Raw genomic sequence first — 22,369 nt, forward strand, 5'->3', positions numbered from 1 at the left:
TAAAAAAAAATAACACAAAAAAAAAACATGTTTTAAATTTTTTTTATTAGATTCCGCCAGCAAAGTGAGGCGGAATGAAATAGACGAATTTACTGTCGAAAAGCACTGTTGTCAAATCGACATTTTTCAATTGAATATACTTTTGTGGAAAAGCCGCATTTTTACCATTGCAGACATGTCGAATTTGTCACCTGTCGAATTTCAAAAAGTCGAATCTGAAAAGTCAGTTTTTTTTGTCGAAAAGTACTGTATTGCATTGTCGAATCATTTTTTGTGTGTAGAAAATGCCCCGTTTTTCGACATTTGTGGCAATTCGACCGCAATTGCATATACCCCTAAAAATAGTAAGAAAAATAAATATTAAAAAATAAATAAAAAAATATAGTAAATATAATGAGTGAAAATAATAAAATTGAGAAAGATAATTTTTTTTATTAAAATAAAATATGAAGTATATACATGATAGTATTGGTAATATTTTTATAGATATGAAAAAAAATTATTAAGATAAAATTCCCTTTGGTCATTGGAGAAAAAAAACGTAAAGTGTGGATAAATGGAATGGATAGATAGTGTGGATATATGAAATGTGTAGGATAATAAAATAATTGATGGGGGTGACTTGAGGCCACATAAAGGATATGTGAAGTGCTTAAAATGCTACACTGTAAATTATGCTTTAGCCTGAAAACAGAATTAAATCATTAAGAGAGCTACAGAAAATCTAGAAAATAGTTTTCCCAATCAATTATCAGACCCAGTTCCTGATGCCAATTGGGAAGATGACCTCTCTTATCTGGAAAAAAAAAACACTTAGGGAGACGGTTTAGAGTTCATTGGGACCTAACAAGCTTGGAACAATATTGCAGAAAAAGAGTACCCCGTAGAGGCCTCAGACCAAAACAATTTCCCTCCTTTGAGCTTTCCACGGATAATCTACGCAAGGAATGGGAGACTTGTCTCCTGAAATGCTCACCGGAATTAATGAGCAGACTAATTAAACATAATCATCTAATACTTGATGAATGTACAAAGAAGTGGAAAGATTGGACCAAAAACCTGGGAAACAATGGGAGCAAAACATCGCTTTCCAGAAATACTTTGGTAAGATCAAGAAAGACCTGGAGACAAATGAGAATAACATAATTGAACGCAAAAAAAATAAAATTTTCAAGAGACAAATGTTACTTCATGTCAGGACATATCTTCAAGTGGAGTAACCCAATTCACAGTAGGGATACGTCTAGATGGGATTACACTCCATCCTCATCTGAGATTGAACCCTCAGATGCAGAAGATTATAGTGATTCAAACCCAGACCTGAGGGAATATTACAATCGAAGAAGAGACACTAGTAACCATGCCACCTCATAACTGCCTCTTTTTTAGAGGAAAGCAGGGGCAAAACTCGTGGACGCCCCACAAAACCAAAACAAGGATGGGTGGCAGGAAGAAACACAAGAGACAGATGGAGATCCCCACAACCGAACCGATACCCATCGAGGAAGAGGAAAGGATTACTTCATCTACCTCCACAATGAAGAGTATTTATCTCTCCTCAAACATCCTAACACAAGAACAAACCAGTGTTTTGGAAAAGGGTCTCTTTCTCGCACGCTAATAAATTTGATTGCTTTAAATGGGAAACCAATCTCCCGACTTTTTGGCCGCATACTTTTATTAACAAAACATTTAAACGAAAAAGATTCTGAGATCACGCCAGATATCAATACCACACCCACTCTATCCCAACAAGAATATGAAGCACCATCTATTTTGGAAGAACTGTCGGAGGACCATGATTCACAACCAAAACGTCCACTATGTAAAAACAAAGTTACACTCTTCCCTCCAGATAATATATGTCCTGAACTCGGAGTATTCCTCAATCATGTCTCCCATGACTTCGATATACTTTATCGATGACAGAAATCATACAGACGTTTAGGCAATTTAACATCTACACAAAAAAAAAGTCTCTTAAAGAAATAAAAAAATGGGATGACGTTCAAATAAAAAACATCAGACAAAGGAGGAAATATTGTAATATGGCCCAATGTACTATATTTGAAGGAAGCAAAGAGACAAATGATGCCTTCTGCTATAAAATCACTTTATTCGATCCCACACAGAATTTTCAAGCTGAATATACAAGGATTATCAATAGACATCTACAACTTGGCACCATTACCAAAACAGAATGGGATTTCCTGAACACACCCTACCCTAGAACTCCTACCCTGTATCTACTACCAAAAGGTACATAAATCTGAGTAATCCACCAGGCAGACCCATAATTTCTGGCAATGGAGGCTTACTGGAACAAGCCAGCTGCTTTTTGGACGTCCATCTCAGACATCATGTTTTGTGTCTACCCTCCATCAAAGACACTACAGATGCACTGAAGAAAATACAAGATATACATCTAGAAAACTCCTATTTATTAGTGAGCCTAGATGTTGAGTCACTTTATACGTCAATAAAACAGGATTTGGGCATAAAGGCTGTCAAATATTTTCTGGCATTTGAAAAAATTGGAGAGTTCCAGGAATTTTTATTAGTTACCCATTTCATTTTGAACCATAATTACTTCCTATTCAATAACCGCTTTCACATCCAAATCAGAGGCACAGCTATGGGGGCGGCCTGTGCACCCACCTATGCAAATTTATTTTTGGGATGGTGGGAAAAGGAATTAGTATTCAATGATGATCAAGAACTTCATACCAATCAAATTGTCATGTGGATAAGTTACATAGATGATTTCTTCATGATTTGGGATGGTACCCAAGAAAAACTAGACCAATATATCTGTTCCCTGAATGACAATGAGGTCAATCTAAAATTTACCTATACAAGTAGCAAGGACAGCATTCCTTTTCTGGATCTCAGAATATATCAAGACAATGACAACATGATAGCTTCAGAAATTTTCAGGAAGGCAACCTCCACTAACAGCCTGCCTCACTCATCCAGCGCACATTTTCTTCCAATGATTAAAAATATTCAGAAGGGGGAATTCCTCAGATTAGAACGAAACTGTACAGATGACACCACCTTTTAAGATCAAGAGCATCGAACTGACAGATTAAAAGAAAGAGGTTACAGCAATAGACTAATCAAAAAAGCAAATCAGAAGTACAGAAGATACAATGAGACTCTTTGGTATTCCAGGATCGAAAAAAATAAAGATTAAGAAGAAACCGTAAGATTCATCGGAGACTTCTGTGAGAACTGGAAAGACGCCAGAAGGATATTACAAACTCATTGGCATATCCTGAAAATGGACGAAGATCTGTCTAAAGTAATTGGCGATAATGTTAATATGAGTTGGCGAAGGGCACCAAATCTTAAAGACAAGCTGGTAAGAAGTCACTTTGTACAGCCTACTAAGACCAAACCTCCAATACAAGGCAACTAAAAATGTGATTTACTGTATCACATGCCCATGTGACTTACGATATGTGGGGATGACCTCCTGCATGCTGAAAGTAAGAGCACTTGAACATATACAGTACTTGTCAAAAGTCTGAGCACACCCCCTGAAATCGAAAAGAAGCTTGTTTAATCATACATTCTGCTACTTGTGTATGAATTTAGTATGCTAAAAAATAACAAAATATATAATTGTTTTGAGGGAGGAAGGTTATTGTTTGCGGCAAAGCCACAAATGGTTGAAGGTATCTGTTGGGGCCATGCATCGGGCAATTGAACTAAAGTAAAAAAAAAACGGTCAAAATGTTACAAGAAAACAAACTGGTCGTCTAAAAACAACAACTGCTCATGAGGTCAATTTCACTGCGACTACTAGCAATCGTAACAAACGTTTGACCACTCCGAAAATAGGAAGGGAGTTGCGGAAAAGTCGTTCCGAGCCTGTGTCCGATAGAATGGTGGCCAGGCGCTTGCAGGAATATGGCCTTAGTGGTAGGGTAGCGGTAAGAAAACCACTTCTACGTGCTACAAATGTAGCAAAAAGGTAAGCATGGGCTAAGAAGCATTAGGATTGTATTGAGTAATAGTGGAAGAGGGTGCTTTGGACCGACAAATCGAAATATTAACTTTTTAGCTCGCATCACTGGGTTTTTGTACGCCGTCTTCCAGGTGAGCGCTTCTCCCAGACTTTGTAGCGCCAACAGTTAAGCATGGAGGAGGCAATGTGATGGTTTGGGAATGTTTCGCGTGCAACCAAGTTGTTGCATATTAGTGCGTCATGCGATTCCCTCCGGAAGTCGACTTGTGGGTCAGAACTTCAGTTTCTATGAAGATAACGAATCAAAACATACGTCCAAGTTGTGTACTAATTATTTGCAAAAGAAAGAAGACGCTCAAATCGTAACAAAAATGGAATGGCCCCCTCAATAACCAGATGTTTCACCCATCGTGCTTTTGTGGGAAGAACTAGACAAAAAGTCCCAAAACAGATGGAGTCTGTTTCTGATCGTTTGAGTAGACACATGCACATTTGTGGTTGGCTGGAGGTCATTTTGCAGGGCTCTGGCAGTGTTCCTTCCTGTTCCTTCTTGCACAAAGGCGGAGGTAGCGTTCCTGCTGCTGGGTTGTTGCCCTCCTACGGCCTCCTCCACGTCTCCTGATGTAGTGGCCTGTCTCCTGGTAGCGCCTCCATGCCCTGGACACTACGCTGACAGACACAGCAAACCTCCTTGCCACAGCTCGCATTGATGTGCCATCCTGGATGAGCTGCACTACCTGAACCACTTATGTGGGTTGTAGGGAGGTCATACAGGCACGTGGAGGCCACACACACTACCGAGTTTCATTTTGACTTGTTTTAAGGACATTACATCAAAGTTGGATCAGCCTGTAGTGTTTTTCCACTTTAATTTTGAGGGTGACTCCAAATCCAGACCTCCATGGGTTAATAAATTTGATTTCCATTGATAATTTTTGTGTGATTTTGTTGTCAGCACATTCAACTATGTAAAGAACAAAAGAATTTAATAAGAATATTTCATTCATTCAGATCTAGGATGTGTTATTTTAGTGTTCCCTTTATTTTTTTGAGCAGCGTGTGTGTATGTGTATTTATATACACACACATACATACATACATACATACATACATACATACATACACATATATATATATATATATATATATATATATATAACAACCACTTCACTCCGGCACTCCAGAAGTCCCGCAGGACCGGCTTGCCAGGTGCCTTCCTTTGACGAAGGGGAGGTGGTCCCCGAAACGTAGATAGCCCTAAATACACGTTTGATGCTTTTTCCAAGCCTTTGAGTGCCGCCTTATTTGTTTCTGTTCGTGTATATATATATATATATATATATATATATATATATATATATATATATATATAATGTCCTTTTGGATCCGGCTCTCCTATAGTGTACCTTACTGCACCGGGTGCCTCCGTGTACAGTCATGCATAGATACGAAAAACGTGGCAATCCTGGTGTCTCAAACAATAGCGCTTTTAGGCAGGTAGTGTGTATGTGTATGTATATATATATATATATATATATATATATATATATATCTATATATAGTAACATAGCAACTAAGGTTGAAAAAAGACAGGTTGAACTCGATGGACAATTATTTGTGGTCTCCTATGCAGTCCTGTTATAGGACTAGTTATTTTTATGTTAGGACTAGTTATATTAACTATAATGCGTGACTACGCACCATAACCCTGAATATCTTTATCCAATAGGAATTTATCTAACCCATTCTTAAAGGTGTTGACTGAGTCCGCTGTTACTATTCTCTCAGGCAGGGAATTTCAAACAAGTATTGTCCTTACTGTGAAAATTTTTTTTGCCTCAATGTGCGGAAACTCCTCTCCTCTAACCTAAGTGAGTGACCACGTGTCCTCTGTGCTGATCTTATAGAAAACAGGTCCCTCCCAAGCTCTGTGTATTGATCCCTTACAGTGGGGATTGAAAGTTTGGGTATTAACTCTGCAGGGTGCCCAAACTTTTGAAGACACCATTTTTTGTTTTCTGTTCTTTTGAAAGTGTAAATGATGGAAATAAAATCAAACTTTTTTTGACATGTTAAAAGAATGTCTAATCTGTAATTTGATGCATTTTGGAGATTTTTCCATCTTTCCTTGGCTTCTTTTTGCACAATAAAATGAATTTTTGCCTGGGGTGCCCAAACTTTCAATCCCCACTGTATATATTTGTAGAGGTTGATCATGTCCCCTCGTAGTCTCCTCTTTTCCAATGTAAACATGCCTAGCCTTGCAAGCCTTTCCTCGTATTCCAGCGTCTCCATGCCCTTGATTAGTTTGGTCGCCCGCCTCTGTACCTTTTCTAGCTCCAGGATATCCTTTTTGTAATATGGTGCCCAAAATTGCACACAGTATTCAAGATGTGGCCGCACTAGTGATTTATATAATGGGAGTGTAATACTCTCGTCCCTTGCATCAATTCCCCGTTGATATATATGTCAACTCTGCTTAAATGCAGTTTATAAATATCTTCTGTGTATTTACATATATTTTTTAATTTAGATTTTTTATTTACTTTTTTATTTATTTTTATTTATTTTTTCATTTTAACCACCGAGCTGTCGATCAGGACATTTTATGTCCGTGATTGGACAGTTACTCTCTTTTATTCACCGCTGGAGACTTGTAGAGAGAGGCTCTCGTGAACAAGCCCAGCGGTGTGAAACGTACGTAGAGATCAGACATCATCGCGGTACCACCCCTTCCGGAAACGGGAGGCCGCACGATCATTGCGTGTGGGGAAGCAGGGATACCTACGGGAAGAACATAGAAAAAGCACTTTACAGTGTCTGAAGGAGTGTTAACTATACAGAGTGTGAGCGGCCACCCAGACACAATTTTTGGAAATTCATTGTTCTCACTTTTTATTCATAGCACTATTAAGTGTTTAAGGAGTGGCATTTATACACCGTGTGAGTGGCCACTCAGACACAATCCTTGATCAATTCATTGTTCTTTTTCCCTCCCCCCTTTTCTCCATTATAATTAGGATCTTACTGTGATATATTTGGTGCTTACTGCTTTTCAGAATTGTCTTACTCTCCTGTGTTATTCATATGAACCACAGTAGATACAAAGGGGGTCATTCCGATTTGATCGCTCGCTAGCATTTTTGCAGCCGTGCAAACGCATAGTCTCCGCCCACAGGGGAGTGTATTTTAGCCTTGCAAGTGTGCGATCGCATGTGCAGCCGAGCTGTGCAAAAACATTTTGTGCAGTTTCTGAATAGCTCTGAACTTACTCAGCCCTTGTGATCACTTCAGCCTGTCCGGGACCGGAATTGATGTCCTGAAACCGCTTTGACACGCCTGCGTTTTTTCCAAACACTCCCAGAAAACAGTCAGTTGACACCCATAAATGCCTTCTTCCTGTCGATCTCTTTTCTGACTTGATCGCAGCGCAGCGAAAAAACCTAGCGTGTGATCAGGTCGGAAAGACCCCCAAAGTTTCTATATCAACCAAGGAAATTCTTTCTGACAAACACACTGTTACTAACTTTTTTTTTTTTTACCTTAAAGCTGACACATTTGTCCAAAGTGCATAAACTGTTTCATTTACTTACAGCTTTGACTCCTGAACCCAATACTGGGATAATTTTTGTCTATATCTTTTCGTTGTAAAAATGTATTTCATATCAGTCATTTGTGAGTCCTACAGCTTTACCAATTTGAGCTGGCTGCCTGCCCATTTAACACTTTTTACATACAATGTTCTGAGAGCCAGCTTTTTGAGTTTTACTTTTTTTTTTTTTCACCATACAACATGCGTCTTAACTGATGTATGGTTACAGTAACTTGACACCTTGAGTTGTCCATGTGGCACAAGAATGTTCAGCAATTTCATAGATGCATTTAAATATAGCATCAAAAACTGTTGTAAAAATGGTGTAAGCTTTCATATGAATAACTGTCTCATTCAATTTCTCATAGAACATGTGAGAAACATCAAATATCAATTACGGAGCCAGCCTTGAGCTCTATATCATGGCATATTCTCAGTAATCTGCTATATACCAAATTGATGTTACATACTGGAAACTTTTGGAGCCAGCCTTGAGCTCTATTTATGACTCCATACCTATCTTGTAGAGCCAGCTATGCCTTTTTTTAAACAAGCAATTTGACAACTGTGTGACCATATTAATAACTGTCAAACTGTGCAACTGACTCCTAAATTGTTTCATTCTTCAACACTCTCTCATCTGGTTGATGGCTGGTCTGGATTAAGCCTAGTGCTTTTTGAATGAATTATTGCCATCACAACAGAAAGCAGAAGTGTATTTTACTTTCTTCATTTCTGGTAACTAATCCACACACCAGAATCTGCTTCTCTTCTAAATACTTAAAAAAACAAAAAACTCTCATCTGGAAAACCTTGGTCTGTTTTTGCAAAACTTGACCTATGTTGAGCACAGAAAGCAGAAGTTTCTATCTTTCTTCCATCCTTCATTAATACTTGCCCACGGCCATACTATCCTGAATACGCCCGATCTTGTCCAATTTCAGAAGCTAAGCAGGTAAGGACTGGTCAGTACTTATATGGGAGACCACCTGGGAATACTAGGTACCGTGGGCAGATGGAAGGTAGACAAGTGAGTAAGGTTGACATGACAGTGGTTGACACAGGTTTGGTTTTTGTGTGTGTAATTTTCTATGTTTCTTCATATGTGACCACAGTTGGTGGGAACACTGCTTTGCTTGACACGCTTTGGTCAAGGTGGCTCACTCCACTACCACCACAGCACTCACCATAGCTTACTGTTCCCAATAATAGTCCATGTGGATAGTAAATCAAGCAAAAGATGTAAAAATAACTTGTCAGCCTTTTGTACCTGACGGCCTTAATGCATGCCAACCTTTTTGTACCTTCACTCTGTCGACCTATCATCTGGCTAACACTCTTAAATAGGGACTTTCAGCATTACCTGCAGCTCCCCCTGCTGGCCATTCATGCAGAACTGCACTTTTTTGTTTTTTGTTTTCTTCATATTTCCATTTTAAGTTAAATCCACCAAAGAAGATTCACTTCAAAAGCAAAAATGATAATCCGTTTTATCCTATATAATAAGAGTAACGTTGATCCACACCTCTATGGTGCCGGACAGAGCATTTCAAGTGCTGTTCCATTCGGGCGCACATACACACACTACACAAACACACCATTTACACCTGCACACCTCAGCATGACAGAGACCCAGCATTCTGACTAGTTAGTGATAATAAAGTGAAGTACAATTGGTTTTATAGTACTGGGGTTTTTAACTCCAATTCCCAGTATAATACATTAACTCGCCTGTGCATGATTGCAGGAATACACATGACCTGTTTGTGGTACTTGAGGATTGGAGTAGAGAATCCCTGGTATAGTATGAAATGTTTTTTTTTTTTTTTTTTTCTATTATCCACTACAGTTTTCCTCAATGATTGGAAACAGGTTGCCCTCTGAGCCTTCATGCTTTGTTGATACATTTGGCCTACAGTAGCAGACCTGTAGTATTAAACCCCCCCCCCCCACACACACACACACACACACACACACACACACACACACACACACACACCACCACCACCTCCACAGGTTTCTTAAAAGGGGAGGGGGTCCGTGTCCAACCTCCTCCGTCGGGGCCCCCTCCTTTGCAGCTGGTGCCTGTCCGCATAATAGAGTCTGAGCACTAGAGGGGGCACAGACTCTATTGCATTGCGCAAATCTCCCTAAAAATGGCTGCAGCACCATTTAGTGAAGATTTTGTTCTCTGTAAAGCGCTGCGCAATATGTGTGCACTATATAAATAACTGGTAATAAATACATTTGAGGAGAGATACTACCGCCGGCTGGGGGCACCAGAGAGGTGAGTATCTAAAAATGGGTGCAGGGTGTTCGATGTGGGCCCCCCTGAACCCCGGGGGCCAGTGTGCACCGCACACACTGCATCCATTATAGATACGCCACTGCCCCCCCCCCCATCACCACCCGTGTAATATATTAAAATCTCCATTTTTAGACTCCCACCTCTGTTACATATTTCCATCATACCCCAACCCAGTGTCCATATATCTTTGTGACCTTATCCCCCACCCCTGGGGTTATAGATTCCCCTATTTGCTATCTCCCCTTTCCATATATGCCTTTATGCCTAGGCTTACCGTACTGTCTCTTTAAACCGGGACACTTGTAAATCGGGTGAAATACAGGCTTGAAGCCAGCCAACAACAGAACCTCTGTAGTTCATTAGTGGCACGGTATGGTAAGCCTATTTATGCAGAGCACAGTACAATGTAACATGCAGTACAGAGGGGACTAATAAGCCCCTCCGAGCAGGAAATAACATTCAGATCGCAGCTGATCAAACAGCAACTCATTTGTGAGTGTGCATGCAGAGATCGGCATCCATACAGTGCTGAGGGGACCATCAGTTCCAATCCAAGTACATACAGCTTTGTATTGCCGCTGCTCACAAGGCAATCTGGAGCGTAAAAAATATGAACGAGGAGGAAATGATTGTGTACATTGCGCCACCTCTGACTGCTAAAAATGCTGAGGTGGAAGACACCCTACCTGTCGTAGAATGCTTGTTGATATGTTTTTATAGATAGGTGTCTTTCTTTGATTAAAAGTATTGATGTAATTTATATGTATTGCTTAAAAGTATTGTTTTAATTTGAGGTCTCCTGTATTCTTCCTCAATATCCAATTACTGTAGGTAATGAAATATGAGAAAATAGACAAATAGTCAGTATCTATGGGATTATTCATACATGCTGTAGACACTTTGGGGGGGATTCAGTTGTTTCCCCCGTTGTCTGTCACTAGTGGGCGGCTGACGGAATAATTCAGTTGTTGCTCTGTTCGGGAGCAAGTGCCGCGGGGGAACGTATTTCTGCTGGCAGCCTCCTTAGGAACCATTTCTCCTTTTGGGAAATTTCCAGATCCTGTGTTCCCCTAATACAGAATGGATTATTCAATGATTTGTCGGCCTCTCATTTTACGCTACTGTGTTTGTGACAGAAATCTTTGCTCGCTATTGACCATTAGGCTATCCTGGACTCTTTTTAGTGTGCGACCTATTCTGTGTATCTTCCTCCATGTTGTGGGTCCTGGCCCACAGTAAAATAGAGAACTCCTGGGACCATTTTTAAAATAAATAAAATTATCATTATAATTTAGTGGGGGACGGAGGAAACTTTCCTGAGGGAAGAGCTTTATTTCTTGCCAATATTGCTGATCGATAACTGCTGTTTCTGGATGCTTTTTGTGCATCTGCTTGTCAGCACAGGATCTTCTTATTGTGGAGCAGATCCTTGTTTGTTTGATCAGCATAGTAGCGGTCTTCTGGAAGAGGTTCAAGATTTATATTAATGTTCGTAAATAGATAACACTTCAAAATTAACGTGATGGCTGTGGGCCACTAATGCCCTGAACAGATGCCCAGAACGCCATGCTGGCAAGTGATGGAGGTAGTGAAGTTCTCCGGTAGAAAGCTACTGCCAGTTTCCTGCAGACTGAAATCTATATTTATTATATACTGCATGGTGAGTGAAATGATGTTCTACAATAGATAAAGATATCGTGTAGAGGTGCGAGCAAAAGTGAGTGAGGTTTTCTATTCCATAATTACCTGCAAAGCCATGTTTCTTATATAAATGGGTGCATTTGTGCATACATGCATTGACATGGTTTTACACATTCATTTAAGGGATCTTTCATTATCTTTAATTGTGTATTAATTAACTAGCCCTAAGGCAGTAAAGTGGACCAGTAACTGTCTAAGGCATTATATATTTTTTTCTTTACATTTTAAGCTTACACCAACTAAATAAATAAATATCGGAATAATTATGTTTAATGTGGCAATTAGAAAATCAGCATTTTTGCTTTTCGTTAAACTACCAGTGTGAAAACTTTAATCAAAGTCACTATAAAATTGTTAGATTCATAAAACTGCACTTAGTATATTTGCATTTGTCTTAACGTATTGCGTGGGTTTGGCTACTTCAAACAGACCCCCTTTTTGACTTGCCCCATTGTAACAAATAGGCTGTTCCTCCACCAGAAGCTCACCGCCTGACTGACTTGATCATAGATCTGATTGTAGTTTTAATATGGTCCCGATCTTCTGTCAAAGGAAGAATCTGTAATCCATGGGATTGAAAGAAAGAAAACATTATTAATTTAATTTGATTGCTGCTTCTCCCCTAACTCCTTCCTGCTGCAGAGATTGCCTCCTTTTAGAAATACTCCTGGATAGATAGATGAAGACAGATATAGATATATAGTGGTACTGTGTGTGTGTGTGTGTGTATGTATGTATGTATGTATGTATATATATATATATATATATATATATATATTATATATATTATATATATTCTATATATATATATACTTTCTTTATAAAAGCGTGTAATGAACTGTTCTGCAAAATCTCTTAAAATAATATCAGTGGCAGTGTCTTCAGCAACATTTCAGGCTAGCATGCAGGGTTGTAGAAGCAATAGGCTTGAAGCAGGATAATGAAGATTGTTTTCTGGAGAGTCATAACCTCCCCAGTGATTTCCTTGTTGTAGAAAGTCCTGTGAGATTGGATTTGAGCCGAAGCACTGGTGCAATATTTTTGGTAATGACAATTAAACTTGCATATACAGTAACGTGTGTACGCTGGCACTGTTCTGTAGTGTGGTGATCTTACATTGTGAATTTATTCCCTTGGGCTGAAATTGTGTCTTTGGGATGAGTCTTTGTCATTTGTCAATGAAATATCAATTTACAAAAGACTAAATAGTTATAGAAAGTGAGAATTGATTGCAGGCTTCTCTCTGCAATACAGCCTAGGGACATAGTTAGTAGTGCTGGTGCTTTGAGCTATACACCGAACAAGCACAATATTACATTCCAAGTCCAAAAGCACTAGCCCTGAAAATAACTATAAATTTATTCATTAATAAAAACAGAATATGTAAAAAATAAATAAATAAACTTTGTCTCACATTTGCCAGATTGTGTCTCACCTTATTAACGTATATTATTTTTGTATTAAGGCATACCCTCCAACATTTTACACTGAAAAATCGGTACAAACCCGAAAAAGGGGCGTGGCCGCAGGTAAAGGGGCGTGGTCACACCCCTTTTCCTATACTTTCAATGGAAGTTTGAAGAGCCAAAAATCGGTACAGACCATGAAAAAAAGGTACTGTACCTATTAAAAAGGTACAGTTGGAGGGTATGTTAAGGTATGACTGGTTTGGAAAAAGCCATAGCAGTGACATAAATCACTGAAGGTTATCTGAAACCTTAGGTTAGTGTTAAATACCTTTTTAAACCCTTCAGTGGTGACTTTATTTTTACCATGTCACACCTCCCAGGGTGGGTTTTTAAATGAATTATCTGCTCGTTGCCAGGGGTTTCACGCGCTGGGTGTCATGCTCGTTGCCAGGGGTTTCATGCTCTGAGATCCATGCTTGTTGCCAAGGGTAATGTTCGTTGCCAAGGGTAATGCTCATTGCCGTTGGGGTGTACATTTGCCCGCCAGCACTAAAAGCCCTCTCCCCCTCCTCCTTTGTATTCTGCTCGGGGGGCGGAGTTTCACTGAATGACGTGGTTGCACCACGATGCCTCAACGCATCCGCGTCATTACATGAAGCGATGCCCCCCCCCGCGAGCGGAGTATGAGTGAGGTGCGGGAGCATCGCTGGGCATGCCCTGGAAATCTTCCGGGTTAACCAGTCTCTCCAGTGGAGCTGGCTCCGGAGATTTTCCAGGCATGCCACTTAAGGGGTTAATACAGTCTTTGGTCCAAAAACTAGGTACGCAGCTATACAATCGTCTGGCTGATCTTTAGATTCTCAACTTGTTCATAAGATACGGTTTCCTAAGAGTGTGTTATCACCAGTTCCGTAGCTAGACGTTTTAGCGCTGTGTGCCCCCCAATAATAATATATATATATATAAAGGGGAGTGGCTTCATGGGGAAGAGGCGTGGCCACAGAGCTTCTTTTTACACATTACGGTTGGCAGAATCCCCTTTTTGCACATAACGGCAGGCAGAATCCCCCTTTTTTACACACAACGGCAGGCAGAGTCCCTATTTTTACACATAGCAGCAGAGTCCCCCTTTTTACACCTAACGGCAGGCAGAGTCTCCTTTTCTACACCTAACGGCAGGCAGAGTCCCCCTTTTCTACACCTAACGGCAGGCAGAGTCCCCCTTTTCTACACAGTAACCTAACCCTTCTTGATAACTCAACTGCCCCCCCCCCCATCCTCCCTGCAATCGATCATTGCACTTACAGTATTGCAGGGTGAGGGACAGACTGAATGTACAGCCACGTTGTGATGCTGGTGCCTGTGCTGAGCACACGCTGCCACTGCCCACTCCCCCCCCTTCCCCGCCCAAACTCAGTGACAGGGTACTGTGGGAGCAGGCTAGATTGGGAGAGAGATATCACACGTCTCTCCCAGTAGACACTGCAGGCCTGTGGCTGGAAACAGTGTAAGCCGGGAGGGGGCGGAGCATACAGGGGGAAGCTGCGCTGCTGTGTTTTGTATGTAGTGGTATGTAGAAGAGCCATGACAGCGGGCAGTGCTGCAGGTAGCGGCGCTGGTGTGCTGCCTGATGGTGCGCCCACAAAGCATATGCGCTGTGGGCAAGGCACCGCAGGCACACACCTAGTTACCGCTCTGATTATCACCTAGGATCATGTTTTGGCAGAAGACAACTAGTAACATCTGAAGATCAAGTTTTATGTGCAGCTTAATTTTCATCTAATTCGATACAATATCTGACTAAAAGTGTAGAATTTACAGATGTGTCTATGCTTATCTTTGCTGCCGCATGCGTATGCATCGCGACTGTGACTTTGCGTCTGTGCGATCCATTTGCGGGAGTGTACGCACCATACGACCCTTTGTGTCATGGGTGCGAATGCAGTGCACGCACATGTTTGATGACATGCTAAACACGCCTATTTTGCCACAAATATTTGGATTTGCAGCAAAGCTGAGCGTGGACACATCTGTATGTACTCTCCGACGCTACTTCGAAGCGCTGCTTGCCACCTTTGTGTCTGTTTCAGCAGATATTGTGGACAGATGAGTTTCATGGACCGACAGTAGATTGTAACGGTGTATATACAAAAATCAGCAGTTTGATCGGGACTTCAAGTAGGAAGTAAAAAGTAAAAGTAAAATTGCATCTAAAGTATGATTGGAAACGTGTGTCCCTATTATAGCTTTTTTTCTATAAAGCTTTTATGGTGAGGATTTAAAAATGGTCTTCTTAAATGCAATTTCTTATGGAAGCCCTTTCTTCATAGGTCATTGCGAATGCCACGAATAGTTCATCGAACAGTTTCTAAAAAGGAAATTATTTGAGAGTATTAGAGGGTATCCAATTAGCCATAGTAATTAACTGGGGCTAATTGGTTTGCTGGGGGCTGTCCAGGTAGCCCCGATGTGGTGCGCTCCTCCCCTTGATGCCAGCACTTATCAGGGATTATATGAGGCACGCAAAGCATAATCCGCGAAAAATGCCCTCTACACACACAAGTGCCGCAAAAAGACATAGGTCCGTTGCTTTTCGACCTAATTGGATAGAATAATAAGAAATAATAAGAAAGTGAAAAATACCTGTTTTTTGTGCCTGCGGCACTTTCACAGATAATTGGATTCCCCCTTAAAGGGGATGTCCTCACATTTTGAATATTTACACACCATGTCGGACTGGGGTGTGAAAGACCTACCGGGGAATGCAGTGGTAGGGGCCCATGCATAGGGGTGTGGCCAGCCAATACATTGGCTTACATAACCATTAGAGACAGCATGGGCTGGGGCCCTTGATATATATATTGTACAGGCAATATTGCTAGTCCATGCATGATCATGTAGCAGATTAATAACAGCTATGCATGATAGAAAGTACACTATAGTCCTGTGCATTATAATGGAACATATGCATAATGTATAATTCAAGTGCACAGTCTGGAACCTCTTCCCTAGAGGAGGAGGTGGGGGAGCCCAGGCAGTAGGGCCCACTGATGGTTTCCCATGTACCCCTGTTGGCCAGTCCGACCCCGTTTACAGTTGCAACAAACTTCTAACAACTTGCAGAACATTTTAAAGATACTTACCCTCTGGCTTCTCTACTTCAAATCTGTCTTATGCAGAGTTTGCCACCAGAATTTTCGGTGTATTTGGTAATGAAGATTTGTTTGGTGAGATGAATAGCTAGCATGGCATGTAAGCAGTTTGTCAACATTCAGAATGTTAACACTGACATACAGTAATGTTGACATTGTGAATGTCATCAACAAGAATGTCGTCGCCTGATTTTAGAGTTACATAGGGTTTGGCTGTGATTAATGTTAAGGGGGGTACACACCTAGAAATGTGTGCTAAGCAATCTATCACAGACCACTCAGCGCGCTGTGTGCTGAGCGAGTGGGGGGCACTCACTTCACACAGCGCTGAAGTGAGCAACCTGCTAGCCTGCATGCAGGCTCAATCTAGCACCGGTGATAGCGATACGCGGGGCCGCGCATCATTATCGCTGGGGGGCATAAACACGAGAGATCCGTGCTTAATTTCTAAGCAATCTAGTCAGATTGCTTAGATTTTAAGCACTGATCTCTCCGTGTGTACCCCCATTTAGTTAGCCTCAGATGAAAAGTTAACGGGAACTCCTGTTGTTGATGATGTCAGTGTTGATATTTAGAGCATGTCTACGTTATGTTGTTGATATTCTGAATCTTAGCAAAACATACTACACCCGCCAGAATGTGTGCCTTATGGGTCAGTCTCCTGCTTTCATTTACTGGCACTACTAGATGCCCAGCCCAGTTCATTTGTCCCAGTGCTTCTACACTAAGCCCTGTCTTGTGCAGAGCACAGAGTTATCATCGGCTAATATTGTATACTGCTCCATTTTTCCCCCAATACAGTATGGTATTTGTATTGTACAGTACATCAAATGCTGTCTACTGTGAACCAAAAGTGACAACAAAAGACACCAAGAAGATGACAGTGTGATAATAATACAGCGTAATGCAACTGTATTTCAGGCCCAATACATGCTGAAATGCTTAAATATACTACTGCAAGGCATAGCATATGCCCCTTATGACCTCTCCTTCCCTGAAATGAGTAGTTCATTCTGATTTTTAATATATTCTCTCATCATTATTCCGATCAGCCATCGATACTAATACAATTTTGTTGTCTGTTCTAAAATGCACTGCTGGCTTCCGACCCATTTTGTCAGCTTTCGAGGAGACCTTTCGCCTGAATTCCACTTCCGTGTTCCCAGGAGGAAACATTGGCTCTTTAATTTGCTAGTGAAATCTAAACACATCTGTCCACGGAGTCCTCTGTGCTGGTAGAGACTGAATTAAGTGAATGAATCACATAACCTCTGAATTTCTAGGTGCTGCGGACCAAGGAATTGTTAACAGCTTTTATTTTTGTTGTACTCTGACAGGGTTGATGTCAGATTTAAAGTGATGCCACTGAACCTATAATAATGCAGTTGTTTTGGTCATATTGAGTGTTAATTAGCCGCAAAGACTGTGCTGAAAGTGTAAACCTTATTTAGAAGGTAGAAGACTTGCTCCTTTTTTTTTTATGGATTATTTTCACATACATGGGCCCTCATTCCGAGTTGTTCGCTCGCTAGCTGCTTTTAGCAGCATTGCACACGCTAGGCCGCCGCCCTCTGGGAGTGTATCTTAGCTTAGCAGAATTGCGAACGAAAGATTAGCAGAATTGCTACTTAAAAATTTAATGCCACTCCCCCGTTTCTTCAGCTACTCTTGCGTTTTTGCCTGGCACGCCTGCGTTTTTTAGCACACTCCCTGAAAACGCTGTGTTGCCGCCCAGAAACACCCACTTCCTGTCAATCATACTACGATCACTCGAGTGACTGAAAAACGTCGCTCGAGCTTTGGTAAAACAACAAAGTTTTGTGTGAAAGTACTTAGCGCATGCGTGCTGCGTACCATGCGCATGCGCAGAATTGCCATTTTTTCACTTAATCGCTGCGCTGCGAAAATCGTCAACGAGCGATCAACTCGGAATGACCACCATGGGCTTAAATTGTTACGTAAATTGAATCGGATGGGGCTTGGGATTGCACTGGTCGTCCTCTGTGATGTCATCCTCTAAGCATGCTCCATGAGCGATATCGTTGAACAATTTCCCTTGACCTTTCAGGAGTTCTGAACAAATGATATTGTGCGTACACACTGAGCGATTTTACAAACGACCAACGATATACAGGAGCCGTCCGACAGGGTTTAGGCGGCTAATTTAAAAACTGGTCAGGAATTCTGGGGGTGGTGGGCTAGACTTCAGGAGGGGATAACTATACCAATGTTATATGCTTTTGGCCACCTATGGGTGCCCCCATATGTTATTGGTGCCCACCTATGGTTGCACCCCATATGTTATTGTTGCCCACCTAAATATGGTGCCACCCATATGGTTTTTGTTGACTACCTAAATATGGTGTTGGGCACTGTGCAAAAAAAAAACACAACACATTTCATTTTTTTGTTATAAAAAGAACAGAGAATTTTGGGGTGACTGGATTCATTGATTTATATCAGGCCAACAAGTGCCTCTATAGCAAATATTACGCCAACAAGTTGAGTAAAATCAGACAATTCCACAAATGATCATGTACAGCAAACGCACAAAGAGTGATGCCGACATAACTTGGGACCAGAAGAAGATAGAGAATCCGAGAACAGACTTTTAAAATGAATACAAGAAATATTAGCGTTCACAACGTTTAGTAGCAGGGGTAAATGTAGTTCAGTAACCATCCTTATGGTACGAATTACCAAGTCCTATTCCTCTTGGAGCAAGGTCCCAAGAAAAAGTCAAGAACAATTTTTAAACACTTAAAAAAAATATATAAAAAAAATAAAAAATAAAGAATTGAAACAACTTACATATTAAAAAAACTGGCATTGCTATGGAGAGTGGACTGTACAGTTAGAATGTCTGAGTACATGCCACTAGACAAGCAGCTGGGATAGGTTGGTGTTTAGTGATGGGGAGGGTTATGGAGAAGAAATTGCTGGCACAGGTTAGGTGGCTGAGATGGGATAGGGACAATGCTATGGGCTGGTCTAGTGTGATGCAGTCTGGTATCCGGTGTTATGGCACATTGCTTGTTCAATTGGCGACCAAGCGCAAGTGTCACGACGTCTTATAGCAGACGCTTTTACAGGAGTAGTTGTAGTTGTGTTTCCTCTTTGTCGCATCTCACTGGCTATGTTGGTGGCAAAAATAGCAAATTCATCCGGGGGCTTCTGGAGAACCTCCTCTGCGTGTTTTAAAAATTGTTCTGAACTGGACGTCCAGAACTAGATTTCTTTGCAGACATCCTCTGCTTGATCTTGGAGGGGTAGCCGAGGTGTCTGCTCCAGATCGGTCTCCTCCAGTTCTGCGGGCTTGCTGGTGGTAGGGTCCAGATCCAGCTCCGGAGTACAGCTCTGTAAAATGAGAGAGTTACATTAGGTCCATGTAATAATGTTCTAATGCTGAAGAATTTAAAAAAAATGGCCAATTAGTACAGCAGTGTCAGATGCCACAGACCTCATTAATGACATTGGGGGTAATTGAGAACTAATCGCAGCAGCAAATTTGTTAGCAGTTGGGTAAAACCATGTGCACTGCAGGGGGGCAGATATAACGTGCAGAGAGAGTTAGATTTGGGTGGGGTGTGTTCAAACTGAAATCTAAATTGCAATGTAAACATAAAGCAGCCAGTATTTAGCCTACACACGCATACGGTTTCTTATAACCCACCCAAATGTAACTCTCTGCACATGTTACATCTGCCCTATCTGCACTGCACATGGTTTTGCACATTAGCTAACAAATTTGCTGCTGCAATCAGGTCTGAATTAGGCCCATTGATCAGTGGACTTTTGTGACTGGAGCCTCTGTATGTGCAAAGCAGGTCTGGGAAGATTATCTGATCTGTATTAATGGAGCGCGGAAAGTGCCATGGCATGAAGACACCATAAAATAAAATATTGTAGAAGCTGTGAAATGTAAAAGAATCCAAACCGTTTTCCAGGGTATGTGTCTACTTACCAGATCCACACTCTCTCTGTTTTCTCCTCTTCCAACTCCTCAGGAGAGAAAGGTTCCAGCGAGGTCCGTAACGTTTTCTGGAGCTCTTGCTTCAGGGTGAATAGGAGTAGGTCATAATACCATAAGGATGGTTTCTGAACTTTATCGGCCCTCGATCCAGAATGTTGGGATTCCTTATATATATTATGTTCCTTCAAGAAGACCCTTCTAAAATTCTGTATCTACTTCTTTGCCCAGGGTTTGTCAGCATCACTGTTTTGGCCTTTACTGTACCCGACCTATTGTTGTAGTGCCTGATTTTTCTCAAGTCTGTTGGTGTAATCTTTGCCTTTGTTTAGACAGAGACATTCATCAGCTTGATATAAATCAATGAATCCAGTTCAGAATTCTCTGTTCTTTTCAATTGCCATATCTGTAAACAAATTTATGTAAAAAAAAAAAAAAAAAAGATTACTACAAACATATAGTCCACGCAGAATAGTATATTGCTTTACACACATCATGTCAGTATACCACTGTATTGATCCTACTCATCTCATAACACATTACTATGTTCCTGGCATGCTGCCTGTACACGTTGGTTGGTGGGCAGGCAGTGGTGTGGGCAATATACATGGTGGCTTGCACACAATGCCCCCATTATAGTGCCATATATATATACACACTGCCCCCACTATAGTGCCATATATACACAAAATGCCCCTGGAATAGTGGTACAGGTTGAGTATCCCTTATCCAAAATGCTTGGGACCAGAAGTATTTTGGATATCGTATTTTTCCGTATTTTGGAATAATTGCATACCATAATGAGATATCATGGTGATGGGACCTAAGTCTAAGCACAGAATGCATTTATGTTTTATATACACCTTATACACACAGACTGAAGGTCATTTTAGCCAATACTTTTTATAACTTTGTGCATTAAACAAAGTGTGTGTACATTCACACAATTCATTTGTTTCATATACACCTTATACACACAGCCTGAAGGTCATTTAATAAAATATTTTTAATTACTTCATGTATTAAACAAAGTTTGTGTACACTGAGCCATCAGAAAACAAAGATTTCATTATCTCACTCAAAAAATTCCGTATTTCGAAATATTTGGATATGGGATACTCAACCTGTATACACAATTCCCCCAGTATAGTGCCAGATAAAATATTCCACAGTATAGTGCCACATATACACATAATTCCCCCAATATAGGGCCATATATACACAATGCATAAACTGGAGGACTGGGAGTGTCTGGGGAGTGGCTGTGATGAAGATTATCGATCGTCGCATACACACTCAACGATATGCACCTTATCAATGATATAGTCAAAATTGACCTGCATGTACAGATGACAGAAGGCCTCGCTGGCGACCCGAATGAGCATGCATAGGTAATGGTGATATAGTGTGTACACATTGGACGATATTACAAACGATATCGCTCAGAAGGCTGAAAATGAGGGATATCATTAAAAATATTGCCTAGTGCAGTGGTACTCAAACTGTGTCCAATGGCACCCTGGGGTGCATCTAGGTACTTGCAGGGGAGCCCTGGGTTGGTAGTCCAAGACCAGTTCAAATTATTTATTGTCCATGTAATAGACAAAACCAGTGGCTTCTTATCATGTAATATGTTGACAAACAAAAGCGAATCCTGTCCCTTACCACATACTATAATTGAACCTAAGGATGACATATAAACACATTTTACTTAATTTAATATTTTTTTTTTAATTTCTCAGTAAGAGACTATTGACCTAGGGGTGCCATGAAAAAAATTCTGATACTCTAGGGTGCCGTGATTCAAAAAAGTGTAGGAACCACTGGCCTAGTGTGAACCCAGCTTAAGATCTGTCCCCTCACAGCAAAATCTCTACAAGTAAATGAAGTGCCATGGTACAGGGGTGTGTGGGGGGGGGGGGGGGGGGTGCTCACAAAATCCCTTTACCTCCACAATTCCTGACACCAACAGACTCAGGGGTACCCTTGTTTGTTATCAACAGATAATAAACCCTACACTGCAACAACAATCCAGTCCAGGGATGGAGGAAAATCTCCCCCATCCCACAGTAACAACTTAAAAAAAACCTCAGGGATATCCCCATTTGAAAGCGGAGAGACCCCTCTTCCAATGTGTGTAGCCTCTTCGTGATTGTGGTCTGGTGATCACATGTGATCTCCAAGAGGTCATGTAAAAAAATATTGCCAAGTGTGTTTTATGATTCCAGTAGATCTTCAAAACCACCACTGCCTTGGTTTGATGT

The 22,369-nt window shown here is 40.9% G+C and overlaps 1 protein-coding gene and 1 pseudogene across 1 annotated transcript in view; both read left to right on the forward strand.

Moving 5' to 3' along the window:
- The first annotated feature begins 3,283 nt into the window (after positions 1 to 3,283).
- WNK2 (WNK lysine deficient protein kinase 2) overlaps positions 3,284 to 22,369 on the forward strand; it is a 155,023-nt gene continuing 135,937 nt past the window's right edge. The window contains exon 1 of the mRNA XM_063941539.1: positions 3,284 to 3,364. Within this exon, the coding sequence (XP_063797609.1) occupies positions 3,284 to 3,364 (81 nt within the window). The remainder of the gene's footprint in view (positions 3,365 to 22,369) is intronic.
- On the forward strand, positions 8,462 to 8,579 carry LOC134959048 (5S ribosomal RNA; annotated as a pseudogene).

Source organism: Pseudophryne corroboree, chromosome 9 (assembly GCF_028390025.1).
Source record: "Pseudophryne corroboree isolate aPseCor3 chromosome 9, aPseCor3.hap2, whole genome shotgun sequence".
NCBI lineage: Eukaryota > Metazoa > Chordata > Amphibia > Anura > Myobatrachidae > Pseudophryne > Pseudophryne corroboree.